This window comes from Cryptotermes secundus, unplaced genomic scaffold (genome assembly GCF_002891405.2).
Source record: "Cryptotermes secundus unplaced genomic scaffold, Csec_1.0 scaffold19, whole genome shotgun sequence".
Lineage (NCBI taxonomy): Eukaryota > Metazoa > Arthropoda > Insecta > Blattodea > Kalotermitidae > Cryptotermes > Cryptotermes secundus.
The window spans coordinates 1,720,525-1,744,256 of record NW_019729897.1 but is presented as its reverse complement, the minus strand read 5'-3'; the positions used below and the strand labels follow the sequence as shown (position 1 = coordinate 1,744,256).

Sequence of the window (23,732 nt, the reverse complement as noted above, 5' to 3'; positions counted from 1 at the left end):
TGGTGTCATATATGATTCACTGTGGCTTCGCGCAGGGTTCATCTTTTGCATGGTCTGCAAGATATTACTGAGAACTGTTGTTCATTTGGTTCATGTTCATCTTCATATTGCACATTTTATCAAAGATTAATTTGTCTTAGTGGTATGTGTTTTTCAGTTTGACAAAAATTATCCAAGTTATAAATCAGATAGTTTTTATATTTGCAAGTGAGTGAATCCCCATGCTTTGAACAAATTTCAGATCCAGTGTTCTGCCCATCACTGTTGCCCATTTCAGCAGTTACTAACCTTCAAGTGCTTCTGTCTGCACAGTTCTGGAGGGACAAATACTCACTGGATTTTTCTACTGATGATGGCTTCTCGGAGCAGGAGCTACATGGTAAGAATGTTGTGATGAATACTCAGTTGAATGAATGAGCTCAAAGGGATTCTGATGATGGTATGTTGCTCTTAGGATTACTGGATGTCTGGAAGGGCTGGCGAGACCTGTATTGTAAACCGTACATCTCCAAGGGACCCTATTCAAAAAGCGCCCATTTCAGTCATTCTAAAACACTAAAGGCTAGGGTTGTCTGCTCTTGTGCTGTTCCTCACACTGCATAGATCTTAACTTGGTGTTAGGTGGAGAGAACGTAGAAATTTGGAATAATTTATTAGATAAGGGGCCCAACTTTCAGTTCTTGCATAGGTCCCAAAAATTTAGTTGGTCAGCTCTGGTTCCTGGGCCTTTACCTGTATCATCTATTGGTGAACAGAGTACAGTATTTTGGAAACTGGATGTGTTTTCACCCTCAGGTGGAAAGGTGGGGAGGCATGCATCAGTTGAGTCTATTACAAAGAGCTAGGCTCAACCACTGGACAACTGAAGACAGTAATAGTAACAGTATATGCACCTGAGGGCAGAAATAGATCTGGTTTCTGAAAAGTTGTGGAATGCCATAAACCTAGTGCTCTTAAATTCAATTGAAGTTGTTAATCCCATTACTATTACTATTTATTCAGCATTCCATAAATCCTTACATGGTTTTTTCAAAACACCACGGATATAGAAGTAGTCAACATGAGTAAGCATAATTACATACTGCATCACATTTGTGCAATGTCATAACAGTAGCCATATATAAATATTTACAAAAACATGAATACATGAACATGGATATAGAAGAAGTCAACATGAGTAAGCGTAATTACATACTGCATAACAATTGTGCAATGTCATAACAGTTAGCCATATATAAATATTAATAAAACATGAATACATGAACATAAACCGTCACATGCAACAATAAAGTGCTATTACCTACAATCTGTAACAAAATCAGGAACATCAGTTGTTATCCTAATTGTATTATGTTTATTATTATTTTATTTCATTTAAAAATCCAAAATAAGGATACAGAATTTGTCATGATATTCTCAAATACATATCACACCACAAAACATACGGGAAAACTGATTAATATCATCAAATAGGCACATACACAGTGGACACAACAGAATAAAAATTGTAAGAATATCAGTAGTTATAGGTTATAAAGATCAATAAATATCAAACAAATATAAATAAGTCAATAAAACCAATCATATATATATATATATAAAATAAGAATTAAAATATCCAAAACTATAAATTCCATTGTCTGGAAAGTGTTTTGTTTGATGAATTTTTTTAATTTGGTCTGCTTTATTAATAGACAGTTTCCTCTTCCAGTGAGATGAGTGGCCAATGGTAAGATTTCCTTCACTTATAACAGATCTAACTTCCTGCAGGCTTATAGATTTTGATAAGGGAACAGTATGTAATTGAAAAGATAGGCAAGAGAAAGTACAGATGTATTGGTGGTAGAATATCTGATATTGTCTTGCTTTGTCAATGTTTCTGTGTGCACGCTCTGTCAAATATTTCCTTTCTTCACACCTGTCCATTTTGAATGTAGAAGGATGTAACATATTTGCATATGGATTTTTCAGACAATTGTTAAATATAACAGAAAACAGATTTATGAGAGTTTTTTCTTTCCTCTCAAAACCTAGGCTTATGGTCAGTTTTACAAAGTTTTGTTTCATTCTTTTTTTGATGTGGTTCAGACGTAGTGTGCATTGGATTTCATGAGAAATGTATGGAACATTTAGGTCAGAAAAACCTAATGAGAATAGACCACTTCGGAGAAATAGATGTGTGTAGATGAGAGAATAATATTAAAATTTATGTTTAGAGTAGAGTGTGAGAGTGTGTATTCTATATTCATCAACTTCAGAACACAGTCCTGTGGTGGGCTCTTGTGAACATAATAACAAACTTTTTGGTTCCGTAAATTTTGAATTTCTTGACTAGCCAGGTGAGTGGGTATTGCCTTCTCAAGAAGAATTACTGATATTGTTTTGCCTGAGCTACTTTCAGCATTGTTAAATAAACCATAAATGAGTGAATTGTATTTCATGGCACGAGTGTACATGTCATTGTATCATTAAACAGAAATTAGGACAAGAGTTGTGATTCACCAGTATCGTTCAGGAAATTGAAGTAAAATGAATTCATTTCCTAAAACTATACTTGTTTGTGAAGAATAAAATACAATTGAAGAACCTTACATGTAAGATACAGTGTATTTGTGAATATGTAGATGTTATACTGTGTAAGACATCGGCAGTGTGGTGCTAGGGCTCAGATTAGCTTCTGCATGAGTTATTTGTTTTCCTTGCACGAAGTGGTCAAAGAGCAGCTGGAGCTGATGGATGAAGAGCAACTTCAGTATCTGCAGCAATGTCCACTGGGTACAGCTGAGAGAAGCCTCATAGCTGCACAGCTGTTTGGTGAGCAGTTCGAGGTGGATTTCTGGACAGTGGCACTCTACTATCTTCAAGTTGCAAAGTTGGAGACTAGGAACAGGTGACACATGAATATCACAAAATATTAATGTAAGGAATACATATTTCTGTTCTACTTATATTTGGTCTTATGGTATACTGAGTCATTTTAGGTACCCTCTGGCTGAAGTTGCTACTTTACCAGTTTTCTTATAATTCCTTAAATAGGTAGGTAGAAGTGTACAGTTTTGTTCTGCCACAAATTGTCTCTCTGACTTACATTTTATGAGGGCTATTCAGTAAATGGAGGTTACTTTTCAAATAGCCCTTGTATTTTTGAAGACTCCTGTGTTTGATATTGGAAATCAAAAAACATTTCTTCTTCTGAAACATGCTGGTTAAGAACACTTTGGTCCTTTGCAGTTTTCTTTTAGATGGACCACTTAGAAGATGTGGAATATAGAGCAGTGTCCTAAGAAATGCCAAAGATTCAAGTGTGTTCCATTTTCTGATTTTTGCGGGGGTTTACAAACAAATATCTTATTTGTATAATGAGTTTCAGATTTTAGGTTGATCTGCACATGGAGAGTTTAGACTGATACCCAGATATTTTAGAAACCAGATACATGAGTTCATTATTGCTATTTTCTTTGGGAGATCAATTACTGGCTATGCACAAGGTAGATATGCAACTTTTTATTCACAGCAAGGCCACAGATGTGGACCAAGCAGCAGGGGTTGACCTGCGAAACACAGGATCCCCATCACCACTGGACACAAGGAGAATTAACAGATACCCTCACCTTCAACCTCTGGATACATGTTATGATGTTCTGTGTGACTCATACACATACCAGGTGAGGATATGTGGTGCATGCCTGTTTGGGCTTGTGTTTGTAGGAGATGTAACTCGAGTTTAGTTGATGTGATTCTTTTCATGATATTGGATGTTTCATATTTTTTATCCCAGTACCCACTGGGAAAAAGGCAGTAATTTATGACCACAGATAATGCCACAGTTCAAAGCTATACAATAAAATTGTCTTCAGAAGCACAGGGCATCAACTTAATTGTTCTTTCTCTTGTTTTGAAGAATAAGCAATTTAAATGCATTATCATAATAACTGTAAATGAGTGTAAACTGAGTTTCATGTGTAAAAGCTCATTATTTCATAATTTTCTATACAGGCATATATAAGGAGTCTTAATGACTTGGTTTTCATTTGGAGTTCCAAACATGAAAATGTAATACAGTAAAACTTGGTTATAGCAACATCGGTTTCTGCAACACCTTGTCTATTGCGTCAAATATTCAATGGTACGAACTAATTCCTCATAAAGCAACTGTTTTTATACCTTGCTTAGTACGACATGCACAAATGCATCAACCTCGTATGTAACGTCATTTTCATTCCTGAATTTCTCTGATATGGACATTGAACGTAATTTAGAAAGTGTGTATTGGGCAAGTAACAGGAAACAGATGAAGATAACTGATTACTGTACTCGTATCTAGGTACAGTAAGGCACAACAATTGATGTAATCTACTGTAATTTGGTGAGTAGGCCTACCTTTAATATACAGTATTAGTGCGGTGTGTATTGTCAGTGAAAAGCGCTGTAATATGTCTTTGATATTACACATTTGGGCAATTCCACGTAAATGTTACGTTAGTCTGTACTTAACTATGTATTTCACTAAAAAATGCAACATTTTAACTCGGTTTTTGGTAGATTTTTACGTGACTAACATAAGGCTACTGTGGAAGTGCCCATTTCGGTTACAACGACATTCGTTTATAACGACACTATTTTTAGGTCCCTTTGATGACGTTATAACCAAGTTCTACTGTAATTATAATTTACTTTATGATACTCTGCACTTTAAATGCCAATTTGATCTGGCACTGGGGTTTTGTGAGGAACTTATTAAGAGTGTAGTACAGTGTAATGTAGTGGTATTTAACCTTTTTTGTTTATGTACCCCCAGATATAATTTCTTTTCAACTTTCTACCCCCAAAGTTGTTGGTGTATAATTCAAGTTATACACAGTCCATAATCTACATTTAAAATAAATAGAATAAATTACATCTTAAATAGTGTATTAAATAATAAGTTTTGAATATGAAAAAGGAGGATGGCACTAAGAAATATATATTATATTATTGCCTATCATATAAAAATTAATAAAGGAACAAAAGTATTTTAGCAAAGCAAAATTATATGATTAAATATTTTATCAATTATTAATGTGGTTCTGACCTGTTAATGAGATGATTGAGCTTGTTTGTGGCATGCCAGCACCTCAGTTAGTGACAGATTTTATTTTTATGTACCCTGTAAGATGTCTTCATGTACCCCAGGTTGAAGACCGTTGCTGTAATGCAACACAGTTTGGTAATCATTGGTTTAATTATTTATCAGAAATAAAAATGTATATATTTTTCTCAGATTACTACTTACACTTTGCATACAGAGACTACAGTTGGAACGTGTAAGTCTACATGAGAGCAAACGAGGGGATTACCAACATACTAAGAAGGTGATAGAACAGCTGATCTTGCTCGGTGAGATGGACCGTGCTGTGCAGTTGCTGCTGGAGACAGAACTAGAGAACCCTCATTACTACACTGATGCCATCAAGTAAGAAAGGAAATATATTTTCATGACTTCAGTGACTAGACATGGAGTTTGGATTGCTGCAGAAACATGTTTATCGGCCATTCCATAGCAACAGCCATCTCTTCTGGCTCCACTGTTCCATTCTCTTAGCTTTGTAATCTGCGTTGCTGAGAGAAGCAATAAATGTACTGAAAAGCATGTGTTACTACCTCAGTACAGTTTGGATCTGAGCATGAACTTCTTGTGTTCCATTATCTACAGAGTAAAGGAGGTTTCTCATGATTTCAGGTATATTCATTAGCAGAAACATATTGCAGATATCAGATTTGAGGTCCTCACAGCAATGGGTGTGGCAGGTTCTGTCTGTTGGGATATATTGATTGAAAATCAATCACCATCTTTAGGAATGTGCAGGAGCTTTGCTTGCTAACTGCTTTGTGCTGGTTTCTTGCTTGGCTTCTTCGACCCTGAAAATGGAGGTAGCATCCAAAATGTTGGTTGACATTGAACGGACTCTACAGTATTATGTCCCAGAAGACAGAACACTTTGGGAAGACAATTCATTCCAGAAATAGGTCCCTGATAAAATGTGACTAGTTGTGGGCGGTTTTCATCCATATCAATATTTGCATCAGAAATTTCTCTTATCATGTCCCTTCAGTTACTCATTCTGGATCTGCCTTGGAACGTGCAATGCTGAATGTTGGAATTGATGTGACAGTTTATATGTCTCATGGGAATATCCACAAATTTGACAGATTGACATGAAAAAATAAATGAAACTACATAATTCTTAACATTGTTGGCGGGGGCCATGTATGTGTCAGTAATGATTACTGCTACTGCTGCTGCCGCTGCTGCCACAGATGTTGTCACTGTCATTATTGTTGTTATGCTTACTATTATTTAGCTGTTGGTACCTCGAGGTTGTAGTTATCAGTGCACATTAGAAATTAATTGCATTCTTTATTATTCACTTTCGAAAGCACACAAAATCATATGCCTTCAGACAGATTCTGACACCAGCATTGATGTAAATGCTGTTATTACTTTTATTTCGCCTTTCAGGGCGTGTTTGGTTGCAACAATCCAGTCAACAGGAGCAGCACAAAGCACCATCAAGTTAGTGGCAACAAATCTTATTGCCAATGGTAACATCTGGGAGGGTGTGCAACTGCTGTGTTTGATTGGCAAGGGCCTAGATGCATGTCGCTATTTGCTTTCCTACAGCCTGTGGGAAGCAGCTGTTTGGCTGGCCAAGTCAGTACTGCCAACCCCTGAAACTCATGAGGTGATGCGCAAATGGGCTGATCATCTGTGGGTTAGTGGGCAGAAGGTTAGTATTAGTTAGTAATAAACATTAGAAAATGTGGAGAGATACAAAGTACATCTTTGAATCCAAATCAGTACTCTGTCCCCCCCCCCACTTTTATCTGCCAAATAAATAACTCCAGAGAGTGATTTGGAAAGACCTGTGAAATGTGTGTATGCTGATACACGAATATGCAAAAACCATCAGTAGTGGGCAACTTCCATGATGGGAAAATTAAAAATGTGCCGTTAGTGAAATTTGCATTTACAATGTGCGCTGCAGAGAAAAGGGAGACGGAATGAATGGTAGCTGTTCAGTTAGTTGGTTAACCCTTTGGCGCGGTGATTTAAATTCCGCTGCCGTGTCTCTCCGGCGGTAATATTTTCAGCCGACCATTTAAATTTTGCTCGTAAATGATTTATTTGTCATTATTCTTAAATTATATGAGATAGTAACATGAATCTTTCACTAAAATAATCTTAAAAGGTGGTTTTATAATCTTACCTTATAATGTGAGCGCCCTGTATCTCGGCGATGGAAGCAGCTGGTTTAGAAGTGTAGTAGTGTATGATACGCCTTGAAGCATTCTTCTAAACACAACGCTGCCTCGCATTCACCACACCAATACTGCGTATCTTTTCTCTGGCCCTTTTTTCCGCAAACCACACACCTTCTGTGCGGTCTTGCCTTCTTCCCCGTGGGGGGAATTCGCTCAAGGAAATGTCTTTCCGTGAGTCGTTTAGGCGGCGGAAGAACTGACGGACGGCCGTGTACAGGACGACGTACCCCAGAACTGTGCTTTTCCACGAGACCTTGAACTAGGGAAAGTCTGAACTGTAGAGTGTCCAGGTTTTGTTTGTTTGTGTGGGACCGATAGATTACCATACTGTTGTGGATTGCTACATTGAGTAACCGCCTGAACAATTTTAGGTACCACTTGGTACCCTTCTTTCGTTCAAGCAGGTACGGTTGTAGCATCTGGTCTTTCAGATCCACCCCGAGCATGTTTTTGTTGTAATCGCAAACAACCACAGGCTTTATTTCTGTCTTGTTTGCACGATTAACAACCACACGCATATCGTTTTTATGGTATGTGGATATCATGGTCACCCTTTTTTTGTCTTGCCACGCAAGAACTGCCACGTCTCCTGAGTGTTGAGCACAGTGTTCACCTTTTTTCAATTTCTTATCTTTCACTAAGGGAGGGACATTTTTCCTGTTGGGACGTAAGGTTCCAACACAGTCTGTATTTTTAGACTTCAAGAAACGAGCCAAATCAGGGGAGTTATAAAAATTATCCATCCACACTGTGTGTCCGCGACCCAGAAGATTTTCTAACAGTGTTATTACAATTGCTGTAGTTTTGTTTGTCTCTGCAGTCACATACTGATTTGTTAGTTCCATTCCTTGTCCAGTATAGACAAGAAAGGACCAAACATAACCAGAACTAGACTCGCAGAGTTCAAACGTTTTGATACCAAATTTCGCAGCCTTGAGTGGCAAGTACTGCTTGAAAGACAGACGACCTTTCCATAGGGTCAAGGATTCATCTATGGCAATGTTGTGACCTGGAAGATAGAGAATCTGAAATTTTCTACTCAGGTGCTGAATGACGGGATAAATTTTGAAAAGTTTGGAAGGGCCTTGGTACTCATTTTGCTTGCTGTTGTCCGAAAAATGCAGAAATCTCATTATGACCTCAAGTCTTTCCAGAGGTAAGGTCTCTGCAAAAAACGGAGTGAACAGCAGGCGGTTCTTTGAGTAATAAGACCTCAATGTAGGCCTCTGATCAATGCCAGTCAACATAATTAGTGCCAAAACCACGTACATTTCGTCCACTGTCACATCTTCCCACTTCCGAATCCTAGAGCGAAATGTGAGAGGTCTGGCGATTTTCGATATTTCCTGTTGAGCATACCTGTTCGTTTCATCAACAATCAGCTGCACAAGGGAAATATCGAAAATGCTTTCAAAAACACTGACGACATCTAGTTCGGCAGTGTCGAACTGGGGACCGCACACACCACAAAACGATTCTCGCGAAGCGTGAAATGAATCGATATCTTCCCACACAAATCTCCTGGGCACCTCTTCCAATTCATCGTGGGCCACGATATCCTCAGGCTCACTGTCCCTTTCACTAGCACTGATGGTTTCAGGTGGCACCAGTTGTGTGTAATCATAGTCCGATGCACTCTCATCATCTGAACTATAATTACTTAGGGTTTCGTCGTCTAATACTTCGTTCAGCGCGGTCACTTGTTCGACCTCCGTCAGCGCACGACTTGTGGAAGGGCCAGCCATGATACCACTCAAAGTTTCGAAGTAAACTGTTGGTGGCCTGGTGTATGGAAATTATAAAGACACGCGTCTTTAGCTGGCAGCTAAAGACACGTGTCTTTAGCTTGCCAGCTTAGCTGCAGTAAATTCAACCTTTGTGTTATCATACCAATGGGTTGGTGGTATGCGTTTTGGCTGCAGCAGATGTCATAGGGGTGGCCACAAAATTCATGAAGTTATTCTAAGAAATGGCTGGTATGTAGTGCACGAAAGCGCGAGCTTAACTGGCTCAAAAAAAATATTTATGGCCATCCCTCGAAACGACCACCAAGGTCAGTACGATAAACTGGAGTCAACTGGAGCGATAAAATGCGTTCTTTTCCCCCCCCACACACACACCCATCGTCACAGGGGGTGACCACAGTGTTCTGCCTTAAATTGTGGCGTTTTTCTAAGAAATGGGTGCTAAGTACTGTGCGAAAGCAATCGATTTTACAAGAATAAACTTTTGGACAACCCTCTTCCAAGAATTCCAAGTGAGTGTGTTACTGTGGCCAGCTCAGGGTAATATGATATTATAAACATCGTAAATATCACGTCTCTGTTGTTTATATCTTCAAAGCAAAGAAAACACGCCTTTCATAACGGTACAGCTAGAAACCGCTCGCCAGAGCCACAGGAAATTTGCTGCAAGACAGGCATATGTAACGACCACTTAGCGCAGCTAAACTCGTGCCTCATTATAAACCGTTCTTGTGACAACAGGCCAGCGAAAAATCTAACAATCTACAGCAAAACCATCAATTATTATGGGCGTTATAACATAGGTGTGCAGCTGGACGAAACATACACGTCGAACCCCCCCAGACGATTTAAATCCCTGACGAAACATACACGTCGAACCACGGCAACGGGTTAACATTGTAATGGACAAATAGCCGTCCTTTCACATGTTGGATCTAATTATAATAAATAGGTACATCATTCTGTCATCCTAGATGGCTAAAAATTTTGTCTGAATTTGGTTCAGTGTTTATTGAAAATGAGCACAAGCAAACCTCAACCTCAGTGCCCTCCAGCGGCTGCAGAATTGTGCAGTGTCGTGTGCTCAGTTAAGAAGAAACAGCTACCAAACTTCAGAATGTAAAGGCAGGCTGTGTATAGACTTGTGTGTTTGAATTTACCATACAGAGGTAAACCCCTAAATTAGAGTTCAATCATGAAGAAAGGAAATGTGTTATACATTTGGACTAATGTATATACATATTATTTGGTTTTATTTCAGGAATCTTGTCACCTTTTGGAACAGCTCTTGATATACTGTTAGGAAAAATTGTCACAATAAGATTCTGCTGTGTGTTTTCTTTCAGGTACTTTTTAAACAATACTTTAAAGCAGGATGAATTTTAAAAAATGCATCTTTCAGTACTAATACTGTTATGAGTTAAAGTCTGGCCACCAGTTCGATAGTATGAGGGTTTAAATCATCCCTTATTCCTGTATGATTACAGTTAAACCTATTTCCTTTTCTATTGTTGTACTCTGGAGATATTAAAACAAAATTTCAGTACCGCTTATTACTAAGAGGAATAAGCAGCTTCCATTCTGTGATGCACTTTTCATAGAGATTTTATTGTAGTATTGGAAATATTAATCCACAGTTCTGAAATGTGGTAATGTAATTTCTGTTTCAAGAACAAGGCATTATTGGTAATGCTGTCAATGTGCCAATTTGAGCGTGTGTTGGAGTTACTGGGGGCTCAAAAGCTGCATATTCAGGCTGGTCTTCTGTTGCAAGCTTGTCAAGAATTTGGGATATTCTCACCTGCAGTTCGTTCAACAGATATCCTTTTAAAGCCACAGAAGATACATTATTATTCACAGGAATATTATTGTGATAACATTCCTGTGAAGGTTTGGATATTGACATTGAGCCCACACTTCTTATAGTCATTTGAAGAGATGCGACAGATTTCAGTTTTGTATCCACTGTTCAATGAATTTGTTATGTTACATAATTAGCACACCATTTTTTTTCCCACATTAATTCGCCCCAGAATTAACGGGCAGATTGATGTATTGGTACCATTGTAGACTATATTTAGGACGTATACTAGATATCAGCACTAAATAACAGCCACCCAAAAGAACTGCACTTAAATTCTTAGTTCTTGTTGTCTTTTGTTCCAAGCTTGCATAAATTTCCAGGTTGAGTTCCAGGGTTTTCAATCAGCCAGTTGTAGATTTGATGCCGATGTGGACCCCCTCTGTGGTCTAGTGGTCAGCGTTCCTGGCTACAGATCCAGAGGTCCGGGTTTGATTCCTGGCGCTACTTAGAAGTAGTGGGTCTGGAATTGGGTCCACTTAGCCTTGTGATGATAATTGAGGAGCTATTTCAAGGAAATGAATGTGGATTAGCCAACTACTCCTTTCCTGCGCAAGGAGGATATACAAGTTACCAGTAAGCTGTTACTGAATCACTTCTCCATTAGACCCACTTTTTGTTATCATGCCTTCTTTACTCAGAAACGTTTGTAATAGTAATAGACATATCCTGATACTATCTCCACCCACTCTCCGATCAGAACTGTAAAATTCAGTCAGATGTAGTGAAGAATGCATAATTTGATGTTTCAGAATCCAAACAGGAATTGTTCTGATTACAGTCTCTTCTGCGACAGTATGTACTGTAAATGTATTATATTTTTAAGTGAAGAATTAATTAGTTTGTAGATTTCCTTATCTGAAGCCACAGCCACTACTGATTGCTGTTGACCTTGATTTTGCAAGACAGCTGTTCTCCTTAAGAAACCACCAAGCAGCCCTGGTACTTAGTGAAAAGCTTGGAGAGCCAGGGCAGCAACTGCACAAGGAGTTTCAGATCCTTTCTGAAGAGAGATGATCACTTCTGTGACTTTGAACAGTTCCACCACATTCCTTTGCATGAGAAACAGTGAGTGTGAACAGTGTCAACTCTGAGTTTTCCTTTTATAGCATTTCACTGTGTTAATTCTGTCAACATGATTTGAATTCTCATGTCCACATTCATTCATCAGTAATCTGTCAAGACGACAGGTCCACAGTCTCTTCCAAAACAGTTCCTCCACTTGATGCGATCTAGAGCTTTCTCCTTCAAATGAGAATATCCTCTTCTGTCCCCAAGGTCATCCAGCATCTTCTTACATCTTCTTCCTCGTCTTCTTGTCACTTCTATCCGCCCCTCTATCTTTCCTTCAATAACTTCTTTTAGAAGGCAGTTTCTGCGTAAGATATGACCAATCCAATTAGCCTTCCGTTTTCTTATTTCATGTAGGATATTCCTCTGCTCACTGACTCTAATTAACACTTCTTCATTTCTCGCATAATTGGTCCAACTGATCTTCTCCAGCCTTCTCCAACATCACATTTCGAAACTTTCGAGGTGTTTCTGATCTACTGCCCTAAGTGTCCATGTTTCAGCCCCATACAAAGACATGCTCCAAATGTAGCATTTCACTAGTTTCTTTCTCAAATTTAAGTCCAATTTGCTGGTAAAAAGATTCTTCTTGCTAAATGCAGCAATGCATCCATATGCATTATTATTATTCCCATATAGTAAAATTGGTCTTCCCTTAATTTATTGCACATGTTAATTACTGTATAGGATACAAGATATATTCCTTTACAGAAACTCAAGAGAAAGCATGATGGTATGTGGCTAATAGGTAATAGGTGTAGGTAATACCTTCCATACCTCTCTGGGTGTGAAACCCGAACTCCCACAATAGAGATACATTTTTGGAAGAAATATTCAGTTTTTCTTTCACAGTGCATGGTATTTTGCTGAATTTGAAATAAAAGCATAGATACTTTTATTTTTGGCAACAGTAGGTTAAAAGATGAGCATGTATTTTGTTAGCAGCATTAGACTGGCAACTACTGGCTGCTGTTGTGTGAAGGGAAAGTGCTCTGGCCTCATATATTGACAGAAAAAATCATGCCTGGTGAAGAGATGTGTAGTGGAAAAATAAGCTAAAGTAATGTGAACAATGGGAATGAATTGTAGTGAATGTGATGCGATAAAAGGCTATAGGAACAAAGTTTGATTTCTTAAACAATCATTGTGAACATTTGTAAATTTCATTGTTCTCAAACTTTGTTAGAGGCACAAACCCTTGTGATCTGAACGTTTAATTTATACCAGTGTATGGAAAATTGGATATGAAATAAAAATTTATTAAAATGTTCATTAAGGAAACTTATGTAAATAAAGAGGTATTCTGTAAAATCTTGAATCTTGAATTCCTCTCTTAGAATACCAGTTTCAATTGCTTAATTTTCTGCGTTCAGAGAAATAGATTTAGCTCCATCATTTAAAGTTGGAACATGAATGTATTTTCATCTGCCTAACATCACTAACCATATGTATGAGTACATTCAATAGCTGAGAGAAATAATTCTTCCACTATTCAAAATATTGTGGGAATCTTTTAGCAGGTCACTGTTCTCATCAATTGCCAAGTTAGTTATAGGTTGGTGACCATTCTTAAATTCTTTTATTCCTCTATATTAGTCTCCAGGATTCTTAATGTGTGTTGCAAACTCTTCCAAATATTCCCTCTTTTTGTTCCTGAAATGTTTTCTAGCTTCATGGCTTACACTGTTCAGATTATCTTTGGGTTTCTTTCTTTCTTTTTCTGTCTTTCTTTCTTTCTTTTTTTCTTTCTTTCTTTCTTTCTTTCTTTCTTTTTTTTTGTCTTGAATCGTTTAATCATTGCAAGTTGACTTGTTTCCTTTGATCTATTCTGAAAATCGTTCAACAAACCATGGTTTATGGTTTGTAACAATCTAGACTCTTTGGCTGAAATTTTGATATTCTCTCTAATTGTTTCCCAAGCTCTTTTAATATTTCTATCATCTTAGTTTTCCAAAGCTATGAATCTGAGATTGAAACTCTCCTTACCAAAATTTTGCATTGATCATTTATTTACTGCCAGTCTCTCCCTAACTTTTGCCTTCACCAGATAGTGATTGGTATCACACTTCAGTTCCCTGAAAGATCTGAAATCAGGTGCACTTGAATGCCATCTTCCATATATCAAAATGTGGTTGATCTGATTTTGTACCTTTTCATCAGATGTCCAAGTACTTATGAATGTTCAGATGTGGGAACTTTGTACTCTTGACCATCAGATTTTTGGATGTAACAAAGTTACTGCTCTAACTCCATTATTGTAACTAATTTTGTGCAAAATCATGTTCCCAGTTGTTGGTTTGAAAACATCTTCTCCACATACTTTGGCATTGAAATCTCCCAACAGAATTTTCATATGGTGTTTAGGGAATTTATTAAATACATCTTGTAGTTCCTCATAGAAGCTTTCTTTTGTCTTATCAGTTGTAACTTCTATTGGGGCATGAGCATTCAAAATAATGATATTACATCAGTGACCTCTTAGTATTATATATGGCAACTTATCACTAACAAATCCTACCCTCTTAACTGCTGATATAATTCTCTTTATGTACAGAAGTCCTGTCCCTAATTCACGATTCTCATTCCAACTTCCACAGGAAAAAATGTATAATCACCTGCTGGTGTAGTGATACCCCTGTCTCATCTGACCTGCACTTGCATAGAATCTTATAGTTTGCTGTTTCTCTTGCAACTGTTATCTATGAACCTGCCCTGTAGAGGCTCCTTAAATTCCATGTGCCAGATCTCATGTCCATATTCCTTAGCTTAGGTCTTTCTAGCCAATCTGTCCAAGTAGAAGGCTCTGTGTAACATTTGGTAACAAACTGGTTTTTTATGTCGAGTGCTTAGTCGCATGTCTAACTCTCAAGCTGGAGAAACACCCCTTGTCAGCTACCTATGACTGCTTATTCAGTATATTCATAGCTACTCCCCATATCTGGATGCTGTCTCCATCTTCAATCTGCCAACCTTTTGATCTTCACTACTTGTACTTCTTTGAATTAATTGCTGTCAATTTGAATTCCTGAAGACAGTCTTCATATCTTATCACCTTCCAGGATCTGTAGTGAAACACATTTTGTTTCATTCTGTTGTGTAACTGACTACAGATAGCCACCTCCTAGACATGCAGGTGCTGCACAATCCAGTGGCAGCAGACATAAAACAGTATTACCCCAGTAACAATAACTGTGAAACCAACAAAATTACCCCCATGCCCCACTCCCTGATCCCTGTGAACAACAGTGTCAACAAGGACTCAGGCCAAGCTGCACCAGGGAGAGCAGTGTAACAAGGCAACACTTGAAGTGGACCAGATTGGGTTCAATGCCACACATTTACATAAAACATTTAAGATCCACAAATTCAGCTACATAACTACAATTTTAACCAATATAAAAAGCTAACCCATTGTAGTATATAATATAGTAAGGCAAAAGGTAAAGTTCTCTGTGTGTAGTTAATTAAGTACCACTCCATGAAGACATGTGGGGGAGTGGAGGTATAGCTCCACTATTCTTGACCTCGGCACTAGATGGAGGTGAGCGTTCAGCTTCATGCCCTGTGGAAAGAGCCCGAAGTACTCACTGGAGAGGAAGCTAGATGGGCCCCACAACTGGTCTGGGTGCTGTCGTGTATTCTAGCATTCAGTGCAGCAGATGTCTGGTAATCATCATGACTGTTGTCTTGTGTTTAATGAAATGTCAATGAGACCTTACACTTCAATTAGAAGATTTGCTGTGCTGAGGATTTTATTTTCTAGGAAGTCAAGACAGGATATGCAGCATTCCACATCATGCTCCAGTCGCATCTGAAGTGGAAACATCCAGTGTCTTACTGAAGCACTAAGGCTGAGATGAAGGTGCAGTTGAGTGGCATTCTTATCAGAATGCTGGACTGCAGGTTCTTGCAACTGATGCAGACAGTGTAAAGATGCAGTAACTGTTGGGTGCTACCAGAATTTGTATTGAAGAAATTGTAACATCAACTTGCTTGCATCCAGAATTTGTTCCTCAAGTATGATGTCCTCTTGAAGTTTGAGCGACTAAGAAACCAGTGTCCTGTAATCACTGACTGGGCACAAATTCTGAACATATATGAACTTGACAAGCCCTGTCTGTTCTGCCAGCATTATAAGCTACCAGGTGACTAACCTGAACCCCATTACACAGCATGCCAAGGCTGTAGAACATGTCATATACAAATAAAAACATAAATGCATAGTTGGACATTATTTTGTAAAGGTATTGTTTTATGCAGAATAAAATAATTATGTTAAAGATTTAAGAATTTTTTATTGAAATACATTCTTTTACAGGGTAGGAATGGGTTCAAGAGAAAATGTTTCTTTGCTGGCTTTAGTACTTTTATATCATGATTTAAACATTTAGCACTAGGAGGATGCATACCTTGATTTTTAATACATTCCTTTCTAAAATCTTGGTATGTGACATATGTAATTGTGTGTGTATGGATTTTAAAACTTTTCCATGTTTTTTTACAGTGAATGGTGGTAAAGGGCCTAAGAGTTCATCGCTAAGGTGACAAATGTTAAATTTCTTATGTAATTATCTAGAAGATACTGTGACGTGTTACGCTACGGTAATAGGCAGGTCAACACCCTNTGCCGCGCGTCCCCCCCCCCCCCCCCCCCCCACCAATGGTGACGTGCCGAGCGGAGCCAAAGTGAACATAAAAAGCAAACACAGCTACTAGGCAACAAGGAAGTGAGGCGTTTCCCATTGTCTGGTTGAGGGTTTATAAGAGAACTACACTGCCTACACAGTCAGTTAAATTGTAGCAGCCTATGAAGCGAGTTAAAGTGTAGCCGTCCCCGGAGACAGTTTAATGTGTAGCAGCCACTTAAGACAGTTGGAATATAGCAGCCGTCGTGGAAATAAGAACGGGACGTGTGTGTGATAATCTGTGATTTTTCCTTTTTTTCCTGTGGCGTTACAGCCCCAATTTGGGCCTAGGCCTACCTCCATGAAACTCTCCGTTTCACTTCGGTTTACTAGATCTTACACATTCGGTAGGACTCCTTGGGCGAGTGATCAGCTCGTCGCAAGGCCTCTACCTGTAGACAAACACAGAAAAACGCACACAAACATCCATGCCCTGAGTGGGATTCGAACCCATGATCCCGGCCTCCGAGCAAGCGAAGACAGTGCATGCCTTAGACCGCTCGGCTACCGTGACCGGCGATAATCTGTGATAGTTTGTGATAACTGAGTAATAATTGGGAGTGTATGATACAGTGACACTTGTATAGCTCCTGTATCGTAATTAATACATGTGTAGACTACTGAGGACAGTGTGAAGAGATTTATGTGTAGGGTTTGTAAAGTGTGGAAATCCATAACATTGCTATAATTAATTGTAGCCGAAACTTGTAGGTTGTTAAATAAACCAATTAACAATCTGAACGGCATCTTCAGTGGCTAAATACGTTACAATACTTTATTTTTATGCTTGCTGTTTTTTGATGCTTATATTTTCTACTACCATTGAATTCCCTGAGAAGAATACTCCATATGACATAATGGAATATATAAAGAAAGTAAACTATTTTATAGTTTGTTTTAATGATTGAATTACCTCACAGCAAAGTGTAACTAACTTAGTTTAGGGATAATATATATACAGTATGTATTACCGTCACCTCTACATACAGCTGAGCGCTCATCTCCAATAGTTCTGATGTCAAGAAAGTGTGGGTCTATGTCTGTGCCTTCATGGCGTAGTGCTTAATTAGTTAAGCACAAAGACAACTTTACCTTTATATGTTCATTAATATGTGTGTTGCTGTTAGTAGAAAATTTTGTGAATGACAAGCAGAGGGTTGAAATGGCTTTTTAGAACTAGATAGATATTCCTGATGCCTGAATAAAACCCAAGGGAGTGTCAGACACTTATTAAAAGGAAATTATTACAGTGTGGGCTTGAGATATTGATAATTATGACACCTCAAGACACTGGAAATATTTTCCTAAAAATGAAGTGCCCTGGAACAAAGTAAATGGCGTTTACCCCCACCCCCAACCCCCTCTTTTCCATCCTTGCTTGTAAAAGGAATTTAGGATAGAACTAATATATTTTGTGTTACAGAGTTTAGTTACACAAATCATATTAGTATCATGCAAATTTATAATCACACAATACCTAGTGTTATACCAAAGAGGTTATCATGTTGCACTCATGCTTACACAGATGTTCCTGTGGAGTCTGATTTTATTTTTTTGCTTGCGATTGTAAATATGTCCGCTTTGAATCTGCTTGATATAAACTCAGAATTCTGCACCATAACCATATTTGTAATGGTTGACTCACAAATTATAATTTGTACAGAATTTTAAGGTATGTTTATGATCATACCAATTTCATATATTGGGTGCTAATGGTTCAAACAAAGCACAAAATGTGGATTTCACTGAGGAGTTGTGTTCTCTTACACTGCCCCCCCCCCTCAAAGTTTGGTTAACCTTTTAGGGCTTGACATTCATGTAAATTTTCGTGGAAATCGGTCATTTGGTTCCAAAGTTCAAGGATACATGGCACACACATCCAAAGACATTGTGATGATGCCATAAGCCTACATTTTCGTGAGGAAGAAGAGTGGAGTGAATTGTAAATACTCCTGTTTACATCAGCCATCAGGCTGTGGATTTATGTTTGTCATTTTAGGAAATCAGAAGAACTTGTTTTCTTTTCTGTTATTTGAGACCATACCCACTTCATTCCTCCATTCAAGTTCCTGGATAGGACCTATAAATTGGCCACTGACATCTTTTCCAATTTATTCTGCGTACTTATCTTCGCATCTCATCGATGCTGCAGAATGTCTGGAAGTGAAATAGCATCATTGAATAACCTGCGTTCGTACCACTATTAGAACATTTTTTGCGGTTGAGGATATGGGTAAATAAAATTCCATTGGGGTAACTACCAGTAGTACACGATCTTATTGAGTTCTGCAAAGAACAAATGAATTCATACGTTTAGTCTCGCAATAAAATCGTTGACTGTAAAAGTGCATAGATCAGTCAGTTCGATAGCGGGCACCAGGAACCGGTTCGCTATTGAGACAAATACGGAGCAGAAGTTGACAGCCAGTAGTCGCTACAGCGAAACCCCGTCAGCGTCTTTGTTTTGTTTCTCGCCTCCTTCGCCGCAATGTCACGTTTTCAAGGCGCCCCATAAAAGGAGCCGTCTTGGAACCGTAGCTTACCCACGCAATAATGCCTCGTTCCTCGAGTCTGCTGATCCCAACCCGACTGCTTCAGTATCGCCGTAAGAAAAGACAACGGACTCTGTGGGCAGTTATGCTGGCGACAAGCACATTAACCTTCGTCTGGGTTCAGCCATGTTAACGTAATGCGTTTTGAAAATTCTATAGAAAATCTCTTCATTTATTTTAAAAAACTACGAGTATGTTGTTATCCTATACAGGTCAGAGTTATAACCGTGAACTTCGAATTACACCGCAATGCGAAATCGCAGTAACGCATGTTTCCTTAAAGAGTTAGATGGTCTAGCTCTTGCCCAGATGATCCTCCCACGTAGTGACTTGTAAATGTGGAATTCCTGCGCAGCTATGAATGTAATTTAGTGTCGAATGGCAAAGCGTATTGCTATTATGGTGGTTTTGGATGGATGTGAAATGAAGTGGACGTGACGTATTTTTATGTTACTATCTTAAGCATATTTCGGGTTGGACTTCGAAAACCACGAAATAATCTCAGGATACCCCATCGTCTGGCCGTAACGTTTCAATACATCCCAGGTTTTGACTTTCAAGAAAAGAAGTTTCTTTCGTGTATTCATCCCCCCCCCTTTTATCTTTTATCATTTCACATTTTTCTGTCGTATATCTTTCACATTTCTTATATTTGTTCTTCCTGTCATAATTTTCTCGCCCAACCTTCCCTCCCTCTCTTCTGCGTTAATACAGTTTATGCAAGTATTGCCCAAAACACGCCACTGCGACAGAACTGTGGAAAATATTAGATGTGCTAGTGGTACGTTACTAAAATATTTTCCCCGTACACTGCGTACGTTATGAGCGTGAACGTACATGTGTCAAATTGGCTGTTGTATACCCGCGTTTGCTTGGAGGGACTGAGGAAGAGCCTCAGCCAGTATAGTAGATAGTCCGACTGAGATTCGAACCTATCGCTTCAAAATACAAGTTAGGAGCGTTACCGCTTGAGCTGGCATGGCCAGTGCCACCAGTATGAACACCCTCACGCAATAGCCGGATTCAGTAGCGGTTCTTTGTTGCGTGGTAACTATATCTGAAGTCAAAATGTCGGACCGTTTAAGAGCCACTCCACATGTGATGACGTGCGGAAGTAGCATCAAGTTTTTCAGTCCCTGTCAGGTCAGTAACGGCTCACACGCCTAAACCCTCCCGTGGTCGATGACTTCCATCTGCCCACAGTCTGACCCAGCTGAAGTCTCCACCATGTTCAGCCCTATCCAGGGAGCTTACACTGTACTTAACGTCCCACACAAGATGGCCGAAGCGACTTTAAACTCGCCTCAGTCTCTTTCTCCCGTAACTGAGTAGACAAGAGGTCTTCGTGATGAGTAAATAACCGCGCAGCTAGTCAAATTTTCGTCAAATTGATTTTACCGAACTTTTATAAAGGAAGAAAGATAGGCCAGCATGTCGCAGTAGGTGCATGTTGAAAGGCATCGCTTCACTGTCACAATGGGCTTTCCATGAGGGCGTAGAATAGACTAATAATGTACATCTTTAACTACTTCCATACAAGAGGCGCTGCCGTATGTATTTCTGGTAATGACATTAAATTACAATTTCTGTTCATTTGCGTCCATCAGTAAAAAAGGTGAAGATGTCCCTGTAGCAGGCCATGGGGGCCCATAGGGTTGTGAGACGTCGATGCTCCCACATTTTCTAGGCAATCGGCTCAGATGGCGTCGAGGTTATCAGCCTTACTCGCCGGCCGCCCTTTATCCCCCAGGAATATTCCTGGCGCTCATTTATGTAAGAGCATGAGTCGACCCCAGGGCCATAGTGCGGCTGGAAGGATTAATCAGTTGGAAAATCCAGCGGCCTCATCGGGAATCGAACCTGCTACCTTCCGTCTTGTAGCATAGTACCCCAACCAACTACGCTGTCGCGTGCCCCAGCGTCGATCAGTGATCCTCAATTTTTTTTTTCGAGTTCGAGGATACTTTTTTTTTCGCTTAGTTGGGGCGGGGGGGGGGTGGAATCCAACTGGGTCCACTCGGCACGGCGGCCACTGATTGGCTTATTGTAGCCTGCTCAGGGTGATTATGATGATGGGGAATTCGGTGGAATGAAGATTGGCAGGGGAACCTAACTACTCGGAGAAAACCCACCCCAGCGCCACTTTGTCCATCACAAATCCCACTTGACCAGACCCGGGATCGAACCCGGGCCGCCGCGGTGGGAAGGCAGCGACTAACCGCTTGAGTTATGGCGCCGCCAGAAACGTCGGTTAATTCTGAGCGTAATACACGGCGTCGTATCCCAGAAGTTAGAAGAAGTCTTCAAGAATAGAATTGTCCGGTTAAGTCTTCGTGGCCCGTGACCTGTTGCTGCATGTGTCCGGTTCCGCTGAACAGAGTGATGTAAAACAAACTAATGCCGTGACCAGAACTTAAGTTGTGTCTGCTTCATGTGTTCTTCATTACTAGTTAACTTATAATTATAGGCTTATTAGAGACAATGAAGTGACCTGCTTGACCAATAGGTCATCGTGTGCTCAGCCTCCGAAACGACCTCCAACTTTAATTTCGAAAAGAGGTCGAAGGCTGGATGCAGATTGTATAGCAGTGGTTACGTGTTTAACGTCACTGCAACGATTTCAAATGCGGGAGTAGTGAAGACTACATAACACCGCACAGTGGACTTCACATACGAAGTGCGTAAGTGCATAATATCGAATGGGGACTATTTTGAAGGCGACAACATTAATGTAGACGAATGAATAAATATTTTTTCCAAAATACGGAAATTCCCGTCATTTTTTGAACACACCTCGTATGTAGTCCATAATGAAGGCTGTTAGCATATTGTCGGTTCGTAGAGTATATTCCTGTTAACAAACTATATTACGATACATTTTCCGAATACCTGATTAACACATTTCCTTCTCAGGACCTCTTTATGCCCCCCTGAGAAGTCCCGTGTGTATTATAGTTATCCCTTATTGACATGCACCCATTTACACGTTGACCTACGAGGAGCAATTTCCACGACGTTTCGTCACCAGTGTTGGTCCTATATGTTTGTTAGGACCTGCGTGTCAAGTTGCGGTTTGTTATAAAGTGGGAGATGCACTATGTTTTGGTTATTGACGGGGATTTTATTTTCTAAAAGATCTTCCTTTGGGTATTCTGTATTAATATGTTTGTTTCTCTGTTGTGTATACTTAGGTGAAAGTCATACATTATTAATTACGAAGTATTTCATAAGGCTTGTTATCGTATCTTTGGTTTAGTTAGCTGCAGTATTTCCTGAAACATACTTCTAGAAGCTGTCTAAGGACAGCTCCAAGTTTTGATACACTGTTGAGGTACTATGCTACAAGCCAGAAGGTCGAGAGTTCAAGTCCCAATGAGGTAATTGGATTTTTAAATTGACCTAATCCTTCCAGCCGCACTATGTCCCTGGAGTCGACTCAAGTCTTTAACAAAACGGAGTAGCAGAAATCTTCCTGAGGGATAAAGGAGGCCCACGTATAAGGCTCTCAATCTCACCCCCAACTGTGAGCCGATTGTCTAGAAAATGTAGGAGCCTCGACATCTCACAACCCGATGGGCTTCCTCGGCCTGTTACAGGGATAGCTTTACTTTCTTTCTTTTTTAACTTTATCATTTTTGCGATATGTTGCCTGTATTATAACAAGATGAAAATTACCTTGAAATTATCCTTCTTATCCAAGAACCCGTCAATAATGCAACAGTATTTTTTTAAAATATATTTTAAATGTCTTTTATATTTTAAAAAATATTGTAATATTGACGGGTGCTTTGATAATAAGGACAATGCCTCAATGAGTTTGAGTCCCAGTAGGGTCAAGAATTTTCTCCACGTCGTTCAGACCGGCACTGGGGCCTACGCAACCTCCTATCCAGTGGGTGCCAGGGGCTCTTTCCCCGGCTGCAAAGCGGTAGGGGGAGAAGCTGACCACTCACCTCTTGCTAGTGCCGAGGCCAAGAAAACCCATTCCCCCTTACGCCTACATAGCGTAGTCTTTAATTCGTTAAGCAGGGCCTATAACAGGCGGGCACTGAACTAAAAACTGGACTAAAATTTAAATACTGAAAACTGAAATAATATAGACAATATAATAATAATTCGATTCTTTATTATTTATGTGCCGAGTGAACAGCCGCAAGGCCAATTACAGACAGAGCACAGTGTAGATAAAAGTAATTACATTATAGACAAACACAATATAAAGTCAAAGACAAATTACAGGCAAGCACTGGGGAAAACACAATAATGTAGAAAAGTAAACAAACAAATGATAATATTAGCAATAATAATAATTTAATTAACATAAATCTAAGTGTTATTAAGAACTGAGAAATGAAACATATAAATATTTAATTAAGAAATGAAAAGTATAGATTTTCAGAGGATAATAATTCAGTTTATTGTTGTTTATTGTACATGCAAATAATACTAATACTAACAATTATACTATATTTAAAAATCGTTTGGGGAGAACTTTCCTGCCTCCGAATACATCAAC

The 23,732-nt window shown here is 39.2% G+C and overlaps 1 protein-coding gene across 5 annotated transcripts in view; it reads left to right on the top strand.

Moving 5' to 3' along the window:
• Positions 1–16,261, top strand: part of LOC111865662 (WD repeat-containing protein 11) — a 44,416-nt gene extending 28,155 nt beyond the window's left edge. For 4 of the 5 annotated variants that reach the window (XM_033751906.1, XM_033751904.1, XM_033751907.1 and 1 more), the window contains exons 18-25: positions 242–379; positions 2,710–2,890; positions 3,515–3,665; positions 5,286–5,452; positions 6,500–6,767; positions 10,719–10,866; positions 11,777–11,976; positions 15,743–16,261. In XM_033751906.1, the coding sequence (XP_033607797.1) occupies positions 242–379; positions 2,710–2,890; positions 3,515–3,665; positions 5,286–5,452; positions 6,500–6,767; positions 10,719–10,866; positions 11,777–11,925 (1,202 nt within the window). In that variant the 3' untranslated portion in view covers positions 11,926–11,976; positions 15,743–16,261. The remainder of the gene's footprint in view (positions 1–241; positions 380–2,709; positions 2,891–3,514; positions 3,666–5,285; positions 5,453–6,499; positions 6,768–10,718; positions 10,867–11,776; positions 11,977–15,742) is intronic. The other variant, XM_033751908.1, reaches the window with a different exon arrangement.
• The last annotated feature ends 7,471 nt before the right edge of the window (positions 16,262–23,732 follow it).